The 22,852-nt window shown below is 41.6% G+C and overlaps 1 protein-coding gene across 3 annotated transcripts in view; it reads right to left on the bottom strand.

Moving 5' to 3' along the window:
• RAB31 (RAB31, member RAS oncogene family) overlaps positions 1 to 22,852 on the bottom strand; it is a 64,032-nt gene that overhangs the window by 11,649 nt on the left and 29,531 nt on the right. For all 3 annotated transcript variants that reach the window (XR_005817794.1, XM_040550002.1, XM_040550003.1), the window contains exons 4-6: positions 10,968 to 11,039; positions 8,963 to 9,069; positions 3,708 to 3,817 (exon numbers count right to left, since the gene is read on the bottom strand). Coding sequence is in view for 2 of the 3 variants with exons in the window: in XM_040550002.1 (XP_040405936.1) it covers positions 3,708 to 3,817; positions 8,963 to 9,069; positions 10,968 to 11,039 (289 nt within the window). In the remaining variant the exon portion in view is untranslated. The remainder of the gene's footprint in view (positions 1 to 3,707; positions 3,818 to 8,962; positions 9,070 to 10,967; positions 11,040 to 22,852) is intronic.

Here is a 22,852-nt window from a genome sequence, read left to right on the forward strand (position 1 = left end):
GAGAAATAAGCAGCCATGTGATGTTTCACAATCACAGCAAGCCTTCAGTCAGGCGCTGCTAAATGTAATCAGGCTAAGTTGACTGGCTTGCCGTCTGAAATCACAGAGGTACAACAGACAGCCAGGAGCTGCATTTGATTATGCAACTCAGTGAAAACTCTCCAGCACAGAGGACACCGACTTTGCTGACTCTTTTGCTCAGTCTGCATCCCCAACTTTATTGGCCTAAGTATACTGCCTGCAGAGTCCCTGTCCCACCAGATTTGCCCCATTGTCAAAAATGAAAAGTTTTTGCAGATTCTAGTCTTTCACATGTTGCATTTTCTTGGGAAGAATTAAGGATAACATATTTGCTTTAAGGCTCTGCAACTTAGACATACCTCAAAGCAGCCAAATCCCCAAATCCTGAGACTTATCAAAAAAAATCTTTTAAAAATAATGTAATACAGTAACTTTATAAATGAAGTGATCTGTCTATTACCTCCATAATTTTGTCAAGATTTATCTGGTTGTTAGCAAAACAACCCAGTTTCCCTCTTATTTTCCACCTTCTCTATCTCATTACGTGGAGTAATTTTTCCCATTATACTATTTCACTCCATTCACAATACTTTCCCTGAAAAAGAGACAGCTGTTATCCACTTTAAAAAGCTGAAATGGTTATGTTCAAACATCCTTGGAAATATAAAGCGTAAGCAAGCAGAAAGTAACTTTTTAGATAAATTAAAGTGTAGTCTACGCTTTCCGTTTGCTGCATCTATTTTGGGAAGGTTTTTAATGGAGAAATTCTCCACACGTGTTGGAATCTCCTCTTAAATCCAGAGTGCAAAACAGACAATACATTAAGAAAGCATACCTACAAGAGCCACTCTACACAATAGCTGCTGCCTCTGCTATGAGGCTGGGGAGGTGCACCATGCCCTTCTACAGAAGCACAGTGAGAAGGGCACAATCTCTCAGGCAGCACGAAAGCAAACCCAAAGCAGCAGCAAGACTTACAGGACACCGCATGAATAAAACTGTCAACAGGGTTGGAGCCCCGCAGAGGGGCTTCATGCACAGAAAAGGCAGAAATGCTGCCATGCAACTTGGTCCAGAGACAGACTATTTTTGAAGTTGCAGCCTGCTCACTGGAGCCCTAAATACAATGACTGAAGTGGTGTTAAGACATCAGAAAGTTATCCCTTTGGTCAGTCAATCATATTAATTCATTCTTCTGCTAGGTAAGCATTTTTCACTTGGTTTTCACTGTATTTCTGTGAACACATACTACCAAATCTCTCCTTTCTCTCCTCTGAGTACTTGATAAAGTCACGAGTACATCCACTGAGACCTAATATTTCTATATATAGAAATAATTGCCTGTGGTATTAAGTGCACTTGCCTGCTTATCTAGTTCATACCAAATTCAATTTAGCTGATTTTCCTCATCTAATATACCCATTATTAGGGGCAGTTCATGCTGCCAGCTGCAGCGCTGCCTATCAAAAATGGAAACTAATTATCTAATTACGTGGCAAGGATGAGTTCCTCCGCTAGAACATTCACAACCATCAGAGACAGGCAAGGAAGTAAACTATCACAAGGAAGAACCGGTTCCTCCAGACAGCCATGTTACACATTCGCCCTTTTTTAAAGGACGTAACAGAAAGGTAGACATATTCCAGGAATATCAGTTCTCATTGACAATTTCAAATACAACCCATGCAAGCCAAGCAATACTTGAACAGGCCTATCTCAGGCAAAACACAATAGATAATACAAGCTGATTATGAATACGTGAAGGGAAATAAAGACCTTAGAGAAACAAAGGTGAGGTTGAGCTGGACATGCTGTCTCCTAGGCCTCTGCACCCCAAAAAACAGGGTTCGGAGAGAGGAGGAACCACCAGTGACGGAAGAGGATCAAGTCACGGAGCTTTTAAGAAATCTCAATCTCTATCATATTTGAAAGGTTTGGGACATTGAGGGAGGCCCCCTATGGCTGAAGAAAGGCAAATGTTACATCTGTCTTCCAAAAGGGCAAGAATAATAAGCCTGGGAACTAGAGTGTGGTTGGCCTCACTCTGCTTCCTGGAAAAAACATGGAACAAATCCTCTCAGAAGCTGCTTCTGAGCACGTGAAGGTAAAGAAGGTGAACAGGACCAGTCAGCATGGGCTTAACAAGGGTAAACCATACCTGACCAGCCTTATTGTCCTAAATGATAATATTGCTGGATCTGTGATGAGGGGAGAGAACTGGATGTCATCTTACCTTGACTTCAGCAAGGCTTTCAACATTTTCTCCTACAGCATCCTGATATACACAAGTCGGGCTTTTATAGTCTAGATAGGTAGACTATTAGCTGCATGAAAATTTGGCTGGATCATCAGACTTAAAGGCCACTAGTTAACAGTATGTATCTACCTGTAAGCCAGTTACAAGACAAGAACTTCAGGTACCTTGCTTAATATCTTTTATATTGGTGACCTGAAGGAGAAAAAATATGCATCTACTCCAGGCCTGCAGACAATGACAAGATCAAAGGTGAAGTCAACACGCTTGAGGGCAGGGCTGCTGTTCAGAGGGCATTAGACTAGAAGGATTGAGACAACAGGAGCATTGTGTGATTCAGAAAGGACAAATGCCAAGTCCTTCACAGGGAAAGGAAGAGCTCTTGGCTACAAGACTCCCTGGGGCTGGCAGCCCAGGGAGAAGCTCTACCCTAAAGGACCTGTGGGCAGCAAACTGAGCACAAGCCAGCAGTGCTCCCTGGCAGCAAAGGTGGCCAACAGTATCCTGAGTCATACCAACAACACGTAAGCCAGTAGATCAAGTGAAGTGTTTAGCTCCCTCTAGATAGCGTAATGCCTGCTGAGTAATGCATCCAGTTTGGGGCACCACAACATAAAAATGTTGGCAAACTGGTGTGGCAGCGGCTAAGAATTGAACCAGGGGAGGTTCTGACTTGATATGGGGTGTGGTGGAGGGAGAGGGCCATGCCACTCTGAGGACTATTTAAGTACTGGATTTGGCTGCCCAGAGAGGTCGTGGGACATCTACCCTTGGGCCCAGCTGGAAAAAAGCCTGAGCAACCTGGTCTGAACTCACTAGCAAGTCTGCTTTGAGCAAGAAGTTGGACTGAAGGTCTCCTGAGGTCCCTTTCAGCACACAAGGTCCTGTGATTCCCCCCACTCTCAGCCAGAGACCCAAACTGGAATTCGTAGGACACAAACTGAACCAGACATTTTTTCTGATACTTGTGAGGAATGTCAGCCCCATCTTGTTTAAAAGACTTGGAGAGAACCTTTTTTTTTTTTTCTTTTTTTTTTTTAAATGGATTCCACTGGAATGACTATTTTCTACTTGTTGTAGCCCTCCAGGCACATTTCTCAACATTTATGTTTTTATCAACACAATAAGATCAACAGTATTTCCTCCACAGCAGACTTGGTCTGAAACAGAAGATATGACTCAGTTTGGGATTTAGACACAGATTTAGAAGGAAGAGGCCTACCCTATATCTACTATGTTTTGCTCTAGCACATTCAAAGTCACTCTTAGCTTACATCTGCATAAAAAGCAGCCACACTACTGGCCTAACGAATTTCTTGATGTCCTTGGGAAAGAAGATTTTAGACCCGAAACAGACAACCATTTCCAGAAGCCCTCTAAACAATCACCATTTAAAATAAATAAAATCTTGTTTATAAACTAATTTACTTACTTATTCCTTGAAAGAGTTCTTCAATGTTAACAGCATTCTTTGCACTGGTTTCAACAACAATTGCACCTATAGATTCTGCATATTCTTTGGCATCCTTGATAGGAACCTCCCTATAAGAAAATTGACAAAAGAAAGCAGTTTTTCAAAAAAGAATTTAATTTTAAAAAATAGCTTCTTTGTTGTAATTGCTCAAATCTTTATCTCAGAATGATTAATATGTGTTGATAAACCATGTGATACTTGCTTCCACCCTGGCCCACATAGATACAGCAAAATAACTCACGACAGACAGATCCAAGATAAAAAAGACCATTGTGGACTTCACAAAATAATTTGTAAAGGCCCTGGGTTTTGCTTGTTTGCTTTTTGAATGTGTGGCGTAGTAATATTTGGAAGGTAACCAGATCCAGAACATACATGTTTATTCAAATTAACCCTTTTGATCGTGTACCCAATTTCCTTCAAGAAGAACTCCTTTCAGATGGTTCTTAAAAACAAGATTATCACACCAGTACTGTGGGTTAAAGTGCCCCAAATATCTCCAGGCACAGCTATTGCCCATTATCCTCCGAAATAGCTTCATTTTCATGTTCTTTTCTCTTCTTTCTCATACACATAAAATAACATAATTAAGATACATGTTTCAGGTGGTCACAGAAGCCTCTCTACCTGAACTTTTCCTGACAGAAACACACTTGAAAACAATGTTGCAGCTGAATACTGTCAGTTCACTACCACCACACACATTAAATAAATCTGAAACTTCCTGCAGTCCAACACTGAAACGTTAAACACAGCCTAATCAGAAAAGCATTAGTATGCTCTTCCTCCCTGCAAAAGAAGTCATCTTTTTCTTTCGTCATTTAGTCACACTCCAAATATCCATATTTCACCAATGACTGATTTACAGATTTCTTGACCTGCTGTTGAATCCATGCCTTGAAAGAAGGGAGATAATTTAAATGACAACCCCATTTATTTGTCTTTTAAACATGACCTTAATAAGAAAAGCATTAAAACAATAGCGAAAGACCTACAGCTCTGCTGATGCAGCCAGCAGCAGTACTGTCCTTACCAAGTATTCAAACAACATAGGGTATGACTACTGTGAAAGAAAACAATAAGAGCATCATATGTCTAAGTGTTTGCAATGTGCAGGAAAGTAAGGCAGACTCTGAAAAGAAATATGAAAGCCATTGACTCCAAGCGCATTGGCAAGAACAATTTGAGTGTACCATTTTTGCTGGGGGAATAAAACCAATCCGTGCCATGTCACCAAAGTGACGCCGTCTTAAAATCACAGGTAGAATGTCCTCATTTCGTAGCTAGGGCTTCATGCATGAAAAGTTGGTAAATGCAGTTTACAACATGCAAAATAACTGCTTCAGACACAAAGCAAGCCCCATGCTGATGTTGTATCTGCCTGAGCCAGGTGGCTAAGCTGATCCTGGCTGTGCCTGCCATTATCTGTAACCACTGCTCTTCCTGAATTTGAGCAACATCTCAGAAACAGAAACTGAATGTTAATGTGTGAACACATGTTGAAATACCAGGGTGCCAGTACTACTTTTATTTCCAGTTGTTCAGTATTTCAACTGCTGTGTTTTGCCTGGCTTTACTGTTGCGTGTTGCACAGAGTTTGCTTCAACCCCTTCACCCCACAGCTGTGACATACTAATCCAGAGATTCCTAGTACGATTTCATCCTATTACCAGTGCCTTGGACTTTAACAGAAGTTGGAGCGCAACAACGTAATTTCCCAGTTAGTTTATGGAGGTATATTATTTTAAATAATTCAGGTCTGCTGCTCAGGGGAAAGATTTAGAGAGGCAGAATAATTGCCTGATTTATTACAAATGGTTTCTGAAAAATTAGACTGCAATTACAGTATCTAGAGCTTGCTGCCACTACTTGCTTCTTTTCATTACATGCCTTTTTATTGTAGAAGGCACAGTGAAAGCAGCATTCCCCTCGCTAATTGTGAAACGGCACCTTGGCCTTTATCATGAAAGATATTGCCATCTGTGGATGGCCGCTGAGATATAAAAAAAAAAAACAGGAACTTAACTACATAGCGTAATATTCAAACCACAGTAAAGCAGACATTTCAGAGCATAGGGTTACGTAATGCAGACTTGCTGTAATTTATATAAGAAAGCGAACTTCAGCATTCCAGGAAAAGATAAAACAGCAGCACGTGACAATATTCCAAGGAAGCACCACAAAACTTCTGAGCCCTCTCTGATGACATTTCTAAAGGAAGCCTATAAACTTCCACAGCACATGGGCAGTAAGCATCTCCCTCCAGTGCTGCTGGAACTGAAGACTCCGCTTGATTTATACATAGCCTGAACGTCAACACGGCTAAGATTCTACCTTGTCCAAAAGAAAAAGCACAAATGGTCAAACTCTAGGCAAATAAATGAATAAACATCAAGATGGGTGAAGAAGGCAAGAGCCACCATCGTAGTGTTCAGAAAGCTGAGAAAGTTCCAGGCCTACAGGGAAAGTTAGAAGAATACCTGTTTTGAAATTCATCAATTATTTCATTTTATGCTTTCTAAAGTGTTCTGTTGATTCAATCCCCATTGAGATTTTCTGAATAGTTACTGAAATAAATAAATATTCCAGATGAATAGGGGAAAGACCTGATCAGGAATTTCTGCCGAATTCTCTAACCAAGGGTCTGGCACTTTCCAGTGAACATGATATGTTAAGGTGCACCATATTTTCAGAGAAGTAAGTGCTACTCAGTTGGTGTTATGACTATTATTTCTTTATTGCTCATATTTATATATAAATATACGATATTTACAACTTTTTCATGTTCATATCTCAGCTTCTGCCTTTGAAACTATTTTTAATGACCTGTCAGAAGGACAGGACACTGTAGGAAAAGGCTATTACTTAAAAATATGCCAAACATTCAGCAGTACTACAGTTTTTATAGTTTTATAACAAAGATGGGGATTTATACTAAATAAAACTGCCTGTCTAGCAGTAGAAAATCCTTCAAAGTGAAGAAGAAATTTACTTCCACAAAGCACCAAGAACTGCTGATAGCCTATTAACAACACTGTGAAAAGCTGCATGACTACTGTGTGTCCCAAATCCATCTGGCAGATCAAACACGATTTTAGATGCTAAATGAGGAGGGCAACGTGGCCAATGATTATGAGAAATAGTGCCAGTATTTGCCAGAGGAAAAGAATCAGTTCCTGCTTCTTCCATTCATACGTCCTTATATTGCTTCCTACTCTCATAGAGATGGCAGAATGAAATCAACTGGGACCTGGTCAGCCAGTCCTCTTTTGCTTCCATTCATGTAGGTCTTTAAAGCAGCTGTCTCTCTAATTCCCAACAAAACATCTGCCAAAAGTTCTACAAAACCAATCAGAGATGCCAAAAATACATACAAACAGCAGCTTGCTTTTGTGTGCTCACATCATCTTACTTTTAAATTCTCTGTGCCCAAACGCATATTCATTTCTACTCATTGGAGACAGTGTGATAAATTGGTGACACATTTCACCCATAATCATTTTTACTGAAGTCACTTTTAAGACATAAAGCAAACAGAGGATACATACAGATGCATGTATTGCAGAAACAATCAGATTTCTGGAAAAACTGTGAAAATAACGTGTATGATACAGTCTGCTCTCTATTTGTCCACCAAAAATCTCTTTAAATGGACATCACTGGATGACATTAGAAAGAGAAAAGGCTGGGGGGATGCAGAAAGAATAACTGAAGAGGAAAGAAAATCTCAAAACTTTTCGTAATTATGGGGGGGGGGTCAACAAAACGACTAACAGTTCATTGAGGACAATGAGCACCATGCAAACACTGGGACATTTTGTGTATGGAAGAGCTGCACTGGCCTAACAGGAGCAAGAAATGTATGATCAGCAATCAGGAAACAACAGGTAGCATCTGAGAAAAATATGGCAGGAAAAGCACAGTCACTGAGGAACCACGGTATTCTCACAACACTTCTACGGCGCAAGCTTTTCTTCATGTCCCCACATCAACACGTCTCCAGTAGAGCACATTTGAAAGCTTGCAGCCGCAACAAATGCTACCAGAAGGGAGGGGGAGGAGAGGCTATAGATTCATTTGCAATTAGTGCCATTTTTGACAATCTCCAAATTTATTATCTTTGATTTAATCGGGCAAATGTATTGCTCAGAACATTTAAGCAATAAATTTAAAGTGACTCTCAGGGCAACTGAAAGCTCAGATTCCTGCCAGCTGATTTTTGCTTTTATTTTTTATGCACATCCTTCCTCTTGTTTCTACTTCACATTTGGAAACCTTTTGTTTCATAGTACAGGACTCAGCTTCACCATGCTGACAAACATATCACTTCATCTTGTAGGAGATACCAACATATTGTGTCCCCCATTCTTATGAAACCAGGAGTCTCCAGTGTCAGGGCTTGTTCACGTTTTACAGAAAGCTGTGACTCAGTTTTGTGTTGGTTCAGGACTGACTGAGGAATGAGAAAAAAAAATTACACAGACTCAACCCTTATATATTCCTTGATTCAGTAAACACTGCATCACCTACATCAAGTTACACATGTGCTTCAGAGGTCTGGTGAACCTGGGCCAAAATAATGACTATAAAACAACAGGGGGATATATCTGAACAACCATGACAGTCTTTGAGGTCCTTAAAAGAGAGCATCACATACAGCCATGGAGTCTGTACTCATAGCTGAAGCAAGAAATAACAGTCACAGACTGACACAAAGGTTTCACTGTTGTGCAACAGAATATGCTTCCATTCCCAGAAAGGATAAATGCAAACCCAAAATACAGCTAGCAAGCAGAAGGGTGAATCTAGCCTCACTCTCATCCCAAACAACAAAATCTCAGCAGATTCAGCCTTCCCCTCACATTCCCAGGAGGTTCTTGCTCCACATAGGTGACAAGTCTTTCCCAAGGTCACACTCAGAAAAATACAAACACAAAACAAAACAAAACAAACAAAAAAAGTTTCTACATCCCATATGAGACAGTTTCAGTTGTTGCAAAGCATAAAGCACAAGTTCTCAAAGCTACTCTTTGAATAAAGTTACTCTACCTCAGGCCCATCCTTCTAGCTTTACATTGCTGGGTTTGCTCATACCATAACACATTCTGCATTTTTAATGTGATTGGAAGACAAAAGTAAAGCAAATTGGTTACTTGAAGGAAGAAACCGCAAAGTCACTGCAATCAAAGCAACAGGAAAAATGGATGCATTACCTGATATCAGAAAGATCACATTTGTTTCCAGCAATGGCCATTACAATGTTTTCAGGACCATGTTCTTTTAGTTCTTTCACCCATTTCTTCAAAGTATGAAATGAATCCTAAATCAGAGAAATGATAAATAAGCTACAAGCCTAGTTGCCATTTACGTGTGTATTTGCTTTTTTGTATTTTTCAAGTCAGAGGAACACAGCTTTGACAGTATTAATGTAATAATTTCATAGACCTCAAGTCCAAAAGAAGATTGATGGATCTATGCAATCTGTTTTCCAAACTACATCATAAGACTGCCCCAAAATTTTGAACTTGCTCACTGTTTTTAAATTTCTTTATTTTCAAGCAGCACTGAACGTTTCTCTTAAATATTCACTGATGAAGAATGCCACAGCTCTTCTTTTAAGTTTATTTAGCAGCTGATTTCCTTCATTTTTCATGTGAGCTTCTTTTGTCTCATTTCAACTTTTCCCTAGTGGATTATCTCAGCCACTCTCATATTTTCAGCAATGTCCAGAAGAGTTTTCAGTGACCCCTTTCTCTCCTTCTTGAGCACACAGCCATACCCCTGCATTTCCAAATTTGTGACCTGGTAAACCTCAATTTACTCATTAGTAAATGAAAGAGGCAAGTGACAATTCATCTGGCTTTTTCCCTCCAAGTAGAAAATTCACATACTTTTTGATGCTACCTACCTTTTAATAGTAAATTTTCTACTTCTGCACACCACTGAACTAATAGCATTAAAATCACTTTTGTTCCTAGAAATATTCATTTTAATTCATTAATATCTCTGAAGGGGGAGCACTGTCAGTTATTTGGGAAAAAACACCCATTCTACTCTTACGCTCAACTCTGTGAGCATTAGGCATCAAAAAGTGAAACACACATTCACCTTTCCTCTCCTATTTTCCCCTCTATTTTGTGAGTTGTTCCATGTAAGTTAGGAAAAGGGATGGCAAAACCAGGTTCTATTCTTATAATGCATTGCAAGATCAACTATCAGACATTTAAATTACAAATAATCATCAGTCCAGTATAATTCACTCATTCTCATCTTTTCTTGCAAATTAGCAAAAGGAGAACAGTACCACTGTGCTATAGTGGCCACCGTCTGCTGCCACCGATCGTTTGTTACACTAATGCACTGGAGAACCAACTCGGCCTTGTCAACCTAGCAATAAATAATTCAATCTGCAAGATGGGAATAAAATGCAAGTGAACTGTTATGTCCATCCATCCATTAATGTCTCCTCTAACTTGGCTTTATCAGTAGGGGGTTTCTTTCAAAAACAAAAAGGAATTCCGCTAGAGCCTCCAACCTCCTCTGGCTGAGAAATGAGGAAGAGCAGTTTAGCATCTGAAAATACAATTTTCATTCCAAATGAATAATGTTGAGCCAAAGGTCAGAGACTTATTATTTCATTACTAGTTTCAAAGTTAAGCAGCTCTGGAAGACTTCAGTTCCTCAATGCAAACACGAGATTATATGCTTACTTAAAAACACTTAGTTTTAAAATCAGTAATATGTAAACAAAAGAATTTCTGTCCAGTTGACAAAGCAGCTAGCTGTTGTTGTTTGTTTTTTTTGCAGTAAAATTCAATTCCACCTGCTTTGGGTGACCCTGCTGAGCAGGAGGGATTGGACCAGATGGCCTTCAGACGTCCTACAAACCCTCTGTGATTCTGTGACTACAGGTGGTAACAGAAGTGGGGGGTGTTGCAGGATCTCATCATGTCTGCCCAGCCAAGGGAAATCCAAAGGAAATTCCCCAGAATGCAGCCTCCAACCTTTTGCCTGGACAAAGTTTAAACATTACAGAAGAACTTTACATTCAGTGTTTTAAGACAGTTGGACACTTCCAACTGAATCTACACAAACTACAGAAGCCTATAAACCCCACTGACATTAGCATGTAACTACTTCTGAAGCTGCAGGTTTTACATCAAACCTGGGCCCAAGCAGAGTACTTACCATAGGCAAAGATCGTGCACAAAGCCTTACCTGCTTGGTGATATCATAAACTATGACAGCTGCTGCTGAACCTCTGTAGTACATCGGAGCCAAGGAGTGAAACTGTTAAAACACAATGCCACACCAATAAATAAATAAATCATGAATAAAACATCATTTATCCACTAGAGACCAGGCCTCGGTGGCGGTTGTGGGTCTCCAAATTTCCTTAAATCCCCATGAAACAATGAAAATGAGTCCTCCTCCTTTTCTTCTGCTGCTCTTCATCCCGCTGGACTTATGTGATCAGCACTATGGGCTCTATGCAGGTTTTGCATTACAGTGAGAGGACTCTGAGGAGTTTTGACATGAAATTCCCTGACATTTGGAAGCCTCACCTGACTAGATATATACCCCTTACACTGGCAAACACCAAGGTTTTGCTCTGTAGTTTTAACAAAACAAATTCAGCTTGGGGTTGAGGTTTGTAATAACACTGCAAATCACTCAAAATTAATTAGTCAGAAAACTATGAACACCTGTCATGTTTAGTTATCCTATACTGTAACAGTTTGAAAAACATGGGTTCTTGCCATTTAAGTTACTCTTCAGCTTGTTTCACGTCAAACATCCTTTTAAGAAAAAACAAAAACTACAAATATGTTCAATATAACAACAGCTTGCCAATGAACAGCAGTTTTCACAATTTACCATGACTAAGCACCTGATTTAGAATTGCATCTTATAATTACACAGAGAGAGGAAGTCGAGAAGCCTTTTTGCTGATTCACCTAAAGCTATTCTTAAGCAAACCAAAAATAATCTGTCCTGGAAAATACGCTTAGCCTCACTGTACTCATGGAGCCATTTTGCAGATTTTCATGCGTAAAGAAAGGCACCTGTAAAAGCTTTGTACAAAACTGCAGCTAATAACTGAAGACGGGTCCTGAACCAACTGTGTTATTAGGGCTGGGTATGAATTTCAGTGCCTGGTGAAACCTTTGTACAGACCCATGTGTCACACCGCAAGCTTCTGCAGACTCATGGAACACATCTTTGCCTGGAAACTGTACGTCCAGGCAGAGCATTTACACCTAGGCAGCCCAGGAACATTTCATGCCATTTCCTATGTAACACAAAAAGCGAGTTATTCCTAATAATACGAGTCCATGTGCCAGTGTGTAAGCTGTTCATCCAGTTCAAGGTCGGTGCTTTCCCGTACCAACGGGAAGGATGCACAGGCAGTAAGCGTGACAGATGGCCAAGGGCTGAAGTGCTTTGGGGAGGGATGCAGGTGGAACAGCTCATTAATAGGAGAAAACAGCAGGAAGGGGGATGAGAAAAGGAGAGAGGAATCAGTCGAGAAGACAGGTCTGAAGAAAAGGGATCAGCCAAGATCCTCAGGGAGTCGGGTAGATGTGTGTCTGCTGGGCTTATAGACTGCGGCCTTACTGCATGTTTAATGCAGTAAATGCTTTCCAGCATTTTTAGCCCTCCAGATCACTACAGAAATCTCCAGTGTGTTGTGTTAAAGTACCCTGAAAATCAGGGAGCTTAAGTGAGGAGGGCAGTCTGACCTTTCGCTGTGTATATGCACCCCTCCCAGTCTGTAAACTTCTGGAAAAAAATTACATATCCCCTACACATACTGATTTGGTTTTAATCCAGACGACAAGGTATTCATGAATTTACAAAAAGCTCTCAGATAACAGTAATCACACTTCACAGGAGCCATGCAGTTAAGCTCACATGCTTTGGATTCCTCCAGCACTGGCCCAGAAAGCACACCAGGAAGCTGTACCACTTCTTGGGAACGTCAGCCCTTTTTCTTTTGACCAGGTGATGAGAACACTTTCTGTAATAACTGTTTCCCTGAACAATATTGCCAGTGTTAATGCCAGAAATTAAAAACCGTGCTGAAAAGCAGGCATCTTCCACTGGATCCTGGACAAGTAGGTTTTAATGAAACCAGGATGCAACCTACCAATTTGTTTGGTAGGATTAATTTTCAGCTGGGTTCCCAAACCAGCTTGTTGTGCATCTGGTAAACCCTGGGCTCAGCCAAAAGGAAGGAGTGGGAAAGCGTGGTGGAGAAAAATGAGGAAGGGCAGGACCACTAGATGCCAGACTGACAGTGGTTCAGACCACACTCAGGTAAGCATGTGCTTCCAAAATTATTTTGTGCACATCTCTCTGCAGGTACAGCCTAGTTCTGCAATCAGTTTTATTTTTTTCCTCTTTTTTTTTCCCTCTATAATGAAAGCCATAGTCATTGTAAATCAGTGAAGGTAAAATGCAAAAACAAAGAAACCCTCTTTCAAAACATTTTGGAGATTAATTAATCGCCTCAACAGCATGTCGCATTCCATTAACAGCAACACCAGACTAAGCCAGCTGACCCTTTCCTTGTGTCAGGAAACACAAAGTGGCACACAGAGGCGCAGCACGCAGGAGGAATGCGGTTCCTCTGCTGTTTAAGACAAAGTAATCTTTTCAAATATTCCAGTTCCTTGCAAGCTTGCGAAGAGGGAGGGCAAGATCACAGCAAGGGAGATTCAGAAAGGCAACTGCCTTTGAAGGGCACTGAGATTCAGAATAGATGTTGATAACACGTGTGACCTTCCTGCCCTGTAGTGCTGGAAATCTATTTGCTTGCTCAGCTGGCAGGACAGTTATTTCCCCTTCCATTATTTTACTGTAATATCTTAGCTATAAGGCATTTTAAGAAAACACTTCATTCATATTTGAGCATGTGGCTTCAACTTTTTTTTTTTTTTTTTTAACATCGTGATAGATTTCATCCAGCACGTACTTTTAATGACCAAAATGGGATTACAGTGCATCTTAATGCAATTTCCTAAGGTCTGTAAGGAAAAAAATACCGTGAAATTTTTTAACAACAGAAAGTACACTAGTAATAACTACCATCAATTATCACAGTACGGAATACTTATCAAATAAAACCAAAATTCAATCCCCTTTGTCATCTCTTTCATATAGTCCAATAACAAACATCATGATATACTAAGTCCCAGTCATAAGAAATCACTGTTGTCCATGAGAAAACAGAAAAATAATCTTTGCAGCATCAAATAAATCAATGGGCATCGAAAAATTGTAACTTGAAATAACTTTAATAAACTAATAATAGACTCTCTTAACAAATGTGTTTTATCAGCGTGGATTTTCACAGGTTACAAACAAACCAGTAAAAATATGCAAATAACTACATTTACTGAATGCCTTCCCCCCCCTTTTCTTTCTCTTTTTTTCAATTCCACTGCCCAAAAGCAAAGCTGTCTTGAATATTTTTCTGGCCTAATTATCTGGAAAAAAAGAGTAATGCAAAATTAAAGGGATATATAATGCTAATGTGCATATTTTTCACCTGCCAAGGACCAAATGTGGGACAGAAGCCCAAAACAAGTGTCACACAGAAAAGCAGCTCACCGAATTAAATCTCACGGGATTACCTTCTGTATTAGAAAAGTACAGTGTCTATAACCTCGATTTTATAGCTCAGTATTTCTGTATCCAGAAATTCCCAAGAAGATTAGGAGAAACAGGAGCAGTTCAAGATTTGGCATGAGGACAGCTCTGCTTCTCAAGAAAGGCTATCTGAATGGTGGGTAGGCAGACACGGCTCTGCCCCGTGGACACCCCAATCCCCCTTCGCTGCCACCCCAAACTTGCCGAGGAGTCAGACCCTCTGTAACCTACAAGGAAGAGCAGCCAAACAGCCACAGAATCAATAAGGTTGGAAAAGACCTTCAAGATCATGTGGTCCAACTGTCCCCCTACCAACAATGTCACCCACTAAACCATGTCCCTAAGCACCATGTCCAACCTTCCCTTGAACTACACCCCCCAGGGACAGTGATCCACCACCTCCCTGGGCAACCCGTTCCAATGCCTGACTGCTCTTTCTGAGAAGAAATGTCTCTTCATTTCCAACCTGAACCTCCCCCAGCACAACTTGAGGCCATTCCCTCCAGTGCAAGAAGAGGCCGACCCCCCAGCTCCCCACACCTTCCTTTCAGGTAGTTGCAGAGAGCAATGAGGTCTCCCCTGAGCCTCCTCTTCCCCAGACTAAACAACCCCAGGTCCCTCAGCCGCTCCTCACAGGACTTGTGCTCCAGGCCCTTCACCAGCTTTGTAGCCCTTCTCTGGACACGCTCCAGGGCCTCGATGTCCTTCTTGTAGTGAGGGGCCCAAAGCTGAACACAGCACTCGAGGTGCAGCCTCACCAGAGCAGAGTACAGGGGGACGATCACCTCCCTGCTCCTGCTGGCTGCACTATTCCTGATACAAGCCAGGATCTACCAGCTCCCACTGTCAGAAATAACGACGTCGCTTAACCCCTTTCAAAAGCTGACTAAGGTCCAGCTTAATCACGTTTTTCCACACTGCTCCTACAAGGATGATATTATTTTGGCAATTACAAAAATTCTGAATTCCCAGCTTGAATGACTAAAATTCAAGCATCAACGCTTGCCTTTGGCTGAAAGATCGATGCAGAGCAGTCTTTTAGCTTCTGCTTTGCCAGCCTGCTAAACCAGGCTCTTTTGGTTGGAAGGTAAGTCTAGTGCAAGAAGGCAGGATCTAACAGCCTGCCACCTGGTGTCCCTTCTGGGCACTGAGAATACCTCCTGTCCGTGGAATGAGTAAGCAGCTCACCCCATATGGGAATTCAGAAGTCCTGTACCTCTCATGCAGCAACCACAAAAACCATGCCGTTTTCTGCAGAGTGCCAAGGTGGCAGGCAGGGAATACCGACCCATGCCCACCACTCATGAGCCTGTTCTGCTTTTGTAGGGTTCGATAGCAACTTGTAAGGCTGAGGTCACCACCGCATCCAATGCAACAGTTAAGTTTCACGGGCGTACCTTTCATTTCAACAGCTCCATCCAGGCTGAAAGGGCCATCCAAAATATAAACAAGGAACATATTTTACCATACTAAAGAACAAAACTAATGACTTGCGTAGCTTCACGCAGTCCCGAAGACTCTTTTACTTAAGAGTCACGCGAATATTTGAAAACTGTCTTCAGAGCACACTCCTCTACCAACGTGTTCCCTTTGCACTTGTGGCTTACCATCGCTGCCTCTAAGGAAGAGGTTGTGAGGCCACACGTGACCTATGAAATTTCCTTTCCCGTTTTTCTCTCGGAATCTGACTAAAGACAGCACAACCCTCGCAGCTGTACAGCCACGTGCCACTGAGGACAAATCCACTCTTAAGCGGTGCAAATGCAAGTTCAGCATAACCAGAGCTGCTCTAGTTGATTCCAGGAGCATTTGGGGATTTTGCAACCCCAGATCTGGCCATCTCACTGAAGTCAACAGAAGTTTCACCCTTGCAAAGGGCAGCAAAATGGAAGCAACCAGCTATTAAGGAATTCACCGTTTATTTAGAAGCTCTGCAACTTTTTTGTGAAAGTTCCTTTGCTTTCCATTTCCCACGTATCCCATCATGAAAGGGTATCCTTGGTCTTATGTAACACCTTTTACATGTCCTCTGTACTAACTGCACAGAATGGGGAAGAAGAAAATCCCACAAAGTAGCCATATCAGAATAATCAGAAGAGAAAAACAAATTCAAAGGAGCACAACATAAATCACACCCAAGTTGTGGTAGTGAAAGTCTCTCAACCACGTCTTGTGTAATGTTAGTTTAGAAAGCAAGAGAGAGGCCAAATTAATATAAAAATAAGAACTGCCACTCCTGCCTATTTATAAAGAGGCTAACAAATCCTGCTGAAGACAGCTTGGGTTCATTCAGTCTGCCAGGCACACCAGGGAACACTAATTCATGTCTGCAGCTCTTTGCACCATCCTGCAGTGCTACACCCCAGCACTGGCTCTCTGCCACACCAGGCTGTCTCCTCCAAACTCCACAGCCAAAAAGAAAAAAATAAAATAAAAGTAAAAAAAAACAGAAAACACCCACAACCCCTCTATTGGATTGTTTTTATCATACTGGACTGTAAAGAGCATCACTTGTTCTTGCTGCTGAGGGATTACAATTTTGCCTACATGCATAGCCGGGAAGGGTAAGGATGCACAGCACAAACAGAAGCAGACCAGTGCTCAGAGAGTATTGTACACCTCCGCACATCAAGAGCTGAATTCAGAGAGTGTTTTCCACATGGTGCCTTTTCAAGTACCTGCAGGTGCACATCAGCACAAGGCTTGCTTCCTGACTGCTGCAGTCATTCAGCTAGATTTCATTCTCATTTCTGAGAAGCTGCTCTCTGACTACATACGTAGCCTCTGAGCGGCCAAGACCAAACCCCTCGGCTACTCTCGAGGTGCACAGCACGAGCTCATTGCAGCGGTCTGTGCGCCATTAGCAGCACATATACCACAGCCTGGGAGCCTCTACTTGCCCAAGTCTAGGCATTTAATGCCTCTTTTTATCATCTTCAAGGCATGGCTGCCAAAATAAAAAATAAAAATACAGGATGTGGAGAGAAGCAAAGGAAATAAACCAGAAGTGTCAAACAGATTATCCCAAAACATAAGCTTCTCACACAAGAAGCAGCAAAGGAAGGGATAAAAAATTCCTGACATTCTCAGCTGGCAAAGAGTAAATGGAAAAATGTTATGCATGAATGCCACTATCAGATACGATTTAGCATTTTATAACCTTGAACAGTTTTTGCTGCCATGATTCAAGACTGTGATTCTAGTTCTAAGGAAGCTTTAAAATGTATATGTTTTCTTATATCAGTGTTTCATGAAGGTCAGGAGGGAAAAAAAAAAAAAAAAAGGAAAGACGAAGTAAAGATCAGTCAGATATCACTCCTGTAAGGGTATATAGGAAATCTCAGGATTTGCAAGCTTAATAAGTCAGGAAAGATCTATCTGTCTCTGATCTTACATGTATTTTTGCTAGTTCAATTGATGAAGATTTATATAAGAGAATGAGCATTTTTCTCAAAAATGTAAGAATTCCTAAAGCACGGAGGGAAAAATGCCAACATTTTAAGATAATCTATTTGAAAATATCTTAAATAAGCAGAAAACAAATCTTTGCAGCATCACAAAAATGACCCGTGCTGAGCCTTTCTGCAGTTTACAGTCACTAACCACACATGTAAAAGACAGCACGCCTAAGCCATGGCTCAAACTACACATGCTGCAAGTTTGTTGAAGCTTAAAAAACATGTTGGCTTACAATGACTTACCTTGCTTTATGCTCACCCTAAAAACAGTAAAATAAACATATTCACTCACTAGTTCCAATGCCACTTGTGCTCTCACGAACACACACTACCAAATCACCCGTTGACCTTCACAGCACACTGGCAGTAGCATCCGTGGGGATGTCCTTACATCATGTATAGGAAACGACCTCACAATGAGCCAGCAGTAGGCTACCATCACAATTACCCATATACAACTGTAGAGCAAAATTCAGACATCTTCACTGCAGAAGCAACTCAAACCATTGATACATGCTGTTACCTCCTCTCAGGACAGTGTGATTTCAGTGGGAACTTATACAAGCTTGGTAATTATGTTGGCAAGGCACGATGTGCTAGTAACCATCGACCTGTTCTCATTTGAGACTGAGTCCACACAGACTGGACAGCTTCAGCACCATGCTGAGTTACGTTTTGTTTCTGGAAAGAAATCATCTTAGGATGCAGCCAGATTTTACATGTGAACAAGTTTCTCATGGTTTTGTGGTACCAACAGCAAGGTACCCTGCCTCCTCTGCCTGTTAAAGAGCAGAAATCCACTACTTCTGTTTAGGTCCAACATCTAATTTCCAGCTTAGGAGAAATGCGGAAAAAAGCCCTCCTATCAAGGAGCATTTACACACCTTACCTTGTGACACTGCCTTAGAATCACCAGAACAACTACTGTCACTCAGAAAAGAGGACTATGAAACGCTACTTATATCTTTGCCAATCTTTTCCTGAAAAATCATAGAATCATTAAGGTTGGAAAAGACCTCCAAGGTCATCTGATCCAACCATCCCCCAACCAACAATATTACCCACTAAACCGTATCCCTAAGTACCACATCAATGAACAGTTAAAGAAAAAAAGAAGAAAAAAAAAGAGTACACTTAAAAAGGACAGAGATAAATTTTTCTGCCCTAGAAACATGGCCCTCAGGCTCCCTAAGTATTTGCTACAATATTCCTCAGCTGGCAAAATGGAAAGCTGGCAGCCACCCAAGGTATTCAGACAAAGCATTGTAATTAGAAGCTACTTAGGGCATCATGAACCAAAATATATGCTAGTAAAAACATCATTAGCTAACTTGTGAAGAGATTGTTCTTAGGGAAGGGAGTCTTTGCTAACAACAACAAAATTGCCATGAATTTAAGTCCTGAAGTCCACAGCAACAATTTAAAGCTGATGGGGAAAAAATGTAAGATGGGAAGAAAGGGAGATTTGAAAAACAGGCTGGATGGAGGGAAGGTGACAGTCTGAAAAACAGAATAAAGTGAGCTCGTCTGAAAACAAACCAACATCACACAACTGGGTCTGCAGAGACCAGTATCTAGACATAGAAAAGCAGAGGGATTTTGTTAAGCATATTGCCAGTTTAATGCTTTGCCTACCCAAGAAAGGCAAAAGAGGAAACAAGATAAAAGGATTAACAAGCTTTCTCTTTTTGTCATCAACTACAATGTGTGTTCTCCACAGTGAACGCTGCTGGAAAGCCACGTCCCCCTCCCCAGCTCTCCTCCAGGAAGCATGCAGAGCATTCTCTGCCACCAACACTGCGATAGAAATGCTTTTCATCTCCATTTTCTGCTGCATTGTTGTCATTGTGCAGAAGTGACAGCTGTTTATTATCTCCCATAAAATGGCAATTTTAGTTACTTCTTGGCTCTGCCTACAATTCCAAGTCTCCTGACACAAAAGAAATGAAAATATTGTATCTAATATCCACACCAATCAGAAGTTATCTGCTCTCCACAACCAAGCTCTGTCTGGCTGGTCTGTATATTCAGTTTCTTCAGTAAACCCAGGTGTTACTACAAGCTTTCAAAACCAATAACAACCAACATTTCCAAAGGCTTGACAAGCTACAAGTGGGTATCTGAAAGTTGATTTAATGCCTCAAGGGGGTGCTGAGTGCTTCCAGCTTGCTTTTCTCTCGCCTTTGCTTCCTCAGCACCCTGTGTGTGATTCTTTTCAGAAAGAGTCCCATGAATTTCCAGGTTCTCTCAGCTTGCTGAGGGGGACCAGGAGGCACACAGCATGCAGCTGGCACAGCGGGGGAAGTACAGGGTCCCCCAGCTCCAGAATAAGCACACGCGTGTCCCGTGCGCGGCCTGGCATTTAGAAGAACAAAGCTAAATTAACCCAATGTTGAAAGAGCAGGAAGCCCTAAAAAGAGTTATCAGCTGTATTGACAACAGAAGCATTGACAAAACTCCCAGACTTTATCACTGGAACATAAAGACTCAACAAAACGAAAGAGAACAAGGAAAGGACAACATTTGTTAGTCTGCTTACAAATGTATTCTAAGTTGTATTTCTCAAAGCAGAAACATCATTTAAAATACATTTGTTAACACAATACGAAAACAGCAATAGGCCCTAAGTTTGGGGGTAGGTTGGAAGCTTTGGGTCATCACTGTTCAGAGGATAACTAGAAAGAAATCACGCTTTCTTGAATAGCAGATCAGAAGGAGCAACATGATGAAGATAAAATAACAAGAGTCCCAAATAGAAATTAAAATCAATAAACTACTGAGAAGAACGATGTGTTTACCCATAAAATGGGGATATTCCAGGACAGAGAACCACCTAGACCTCATCTTGGGAAACTCAGCTGACTTGGTAGATAGGGTTCAACAATCATCAACATCATTTATCACCCCGTATTTCAAGAGTCCAAAGGACTGGGAATGCATTCTGGAAATACAGAAGAAAAAGATCCCTAGGCCCTCTTCAGGTCCCTGGCCTAAAGATGTTATAATTCATTATTACACATGAAAACCATTAACATAACTTATCTGTAACAGATTCTGAGCGATTTAACTATATTTGTGGTTGCCACTGCTCATCACTGTTCGAAAAAGGAAAGGAAAACAGATGTTTGGAAAAAGATGAACTTAAAAAAAGGGGGGGATGGGGACATAAGGGACTAGATGGGAAGGACAGATTTTGTATCCAAGAGTCAAAACTCAGTCACAGATTTCCTGCCTCAAGTGAGGTATCATTCAGCTTCATTAATACAACATATTAATATTCATCTACTTTAAAAAGCTAATACTCCTAACATGCTTTGAGAGTCTTAAGATTATGTGGTAAAATAGATTCATATTTCTACCTACATCTGAAGAACAGAGTTCTATATAAAGTACATAACATGATGGGTGAGCAATTAGCTGATGGACTGGGCTCAAAGAGTTATAGCAAATGGGGTGACATTAGGCTGGTGGCCAGTCACTAATGGGGTTCCACAGGGCTCCATTTTAGGGCCAGTTCTCTGTGATGTTTTTATAAATGATCTGGATACAGGACTCAAGTGCATGCTAAGTAAGTTTGCAAATGACACTAAGTTAGGAGGAGCCGTTGACTCCCTCAAGGGCAGAGAGGCCTTGCAGAGAGACCTTGACAAAATAGAAGCTGGGCAATCACCAACAAAGTTCAACAAGAGCAAGTGTCACATTCTGCACCTGTGATGGGGCAACCATGGCTGCGTGTACAGACTCTGGAGAGCAGCCACAAAGAAAGCAATCTGGGGGTTTTTGTTGCCAGAAAGTTGAACACAAGCCAGCAGTGTGCCCTGGCAGCCAGGAGGGCCAACCATGTCCTGGGATGCATCAGGCACGGCATGGGAAGGGATTGTCCCACTCTGCTCTGCGCTGGTGCGGCCTCACCTCAAGTGCTGTGTGCTGTTTTGGGTGTCACTATGTCAGAAGGACATAAAACTACTAGAGAGTGTCCAAAGGAGGGCTACAAAGATGGTGAAGGGCCTGGAGGACAAGATGTATGAGGAGCAGCTGAGGTCCCTTGGTTTGCTCAGCCCCGAGCAGAGCAGGCTGAGGGGAGGCCTCATGGCGGCCTGCAGCTCCCTCACGAGGGGAGCGGAGGGGCAGGCGCTGAGCTCTGCTCTCTGGGGACAGCGACAGGACCCGAGGGAACGGCATGGGGCTGGGACAGGGGAGGGTCAGGCTGGGGGTTAGGGAAAGGGTCTGCACCCAGAGGGTGGTCGGGCACTGGGACAGGCTCCCCAGGGCAGAGGTCACAGCACCGAGCCTACCGGAGTTGAAGAGGTGTTTGGACAACGCTATCAGACATATGATTTAGTTTTTAGTTAGTCTTGCGTGTAGTCAGGAGTTGGATGATGATCCATGTGGGTCCCTTCCAACTTTGGATATTCTGTGATTCTACGATTGTGTGCCAAAGAGCTACAAAGGGAGGAAAAAAAAAAAAAAAAAAAACCAGAGTGGAGCAGTGGAGAGAGGAAGGAGAAAGAATAAGCAAGGAGAAGCAAACCATGGGAAAGAAAACTGAACCTTTGCTATCTCTGACCAACTGAAACTCCACACACAATCTTGCAGTACCTTCTTCAGCTCCAGGCCATTCAGAAATGGAACAAACAAGGTTCAAGGGAAGGGATGATGCCGTATTTCATGAACGTTTTTAAATATCCCTGTTCCCATCATAAATAACACACCAAATTGCTAAGAGTCAACAGATTTCAGAAGGCCCGCTTTACGTCACGCTGCACATTGTAAAGAAAAGCGTGAGTATTTCCTGCACTTGACAGCAAAATTCTTTATTGTCTGCAATTCACACGCAAGGTTTGGAGAACACAGCAGGATGCAGTAGGACAGACACTGCAGTCTGTATAAGCACCTAATTTTACCCCACCCTACCATGAGCATAGCTGCATTTTTCTAAGAATAGGAACACTGTAATTTCATAGCAAGTTTTAATGATGCTTTAAAACA

This window comes from Cygnus olor, chromosome 2, assembly GCF_009769625.2.
Source record: "Cygnus olor isolate bCygOlo1 chromosome 2, bCygOlo1.pri.v2, whole genome shotgun sequence".
Classification (NCBI taxonomy): Eukaryota; Metazoa; Chordata; class Aves; order Anseriformes; family Anatidae; genus Cygnus; species Cygnus olor.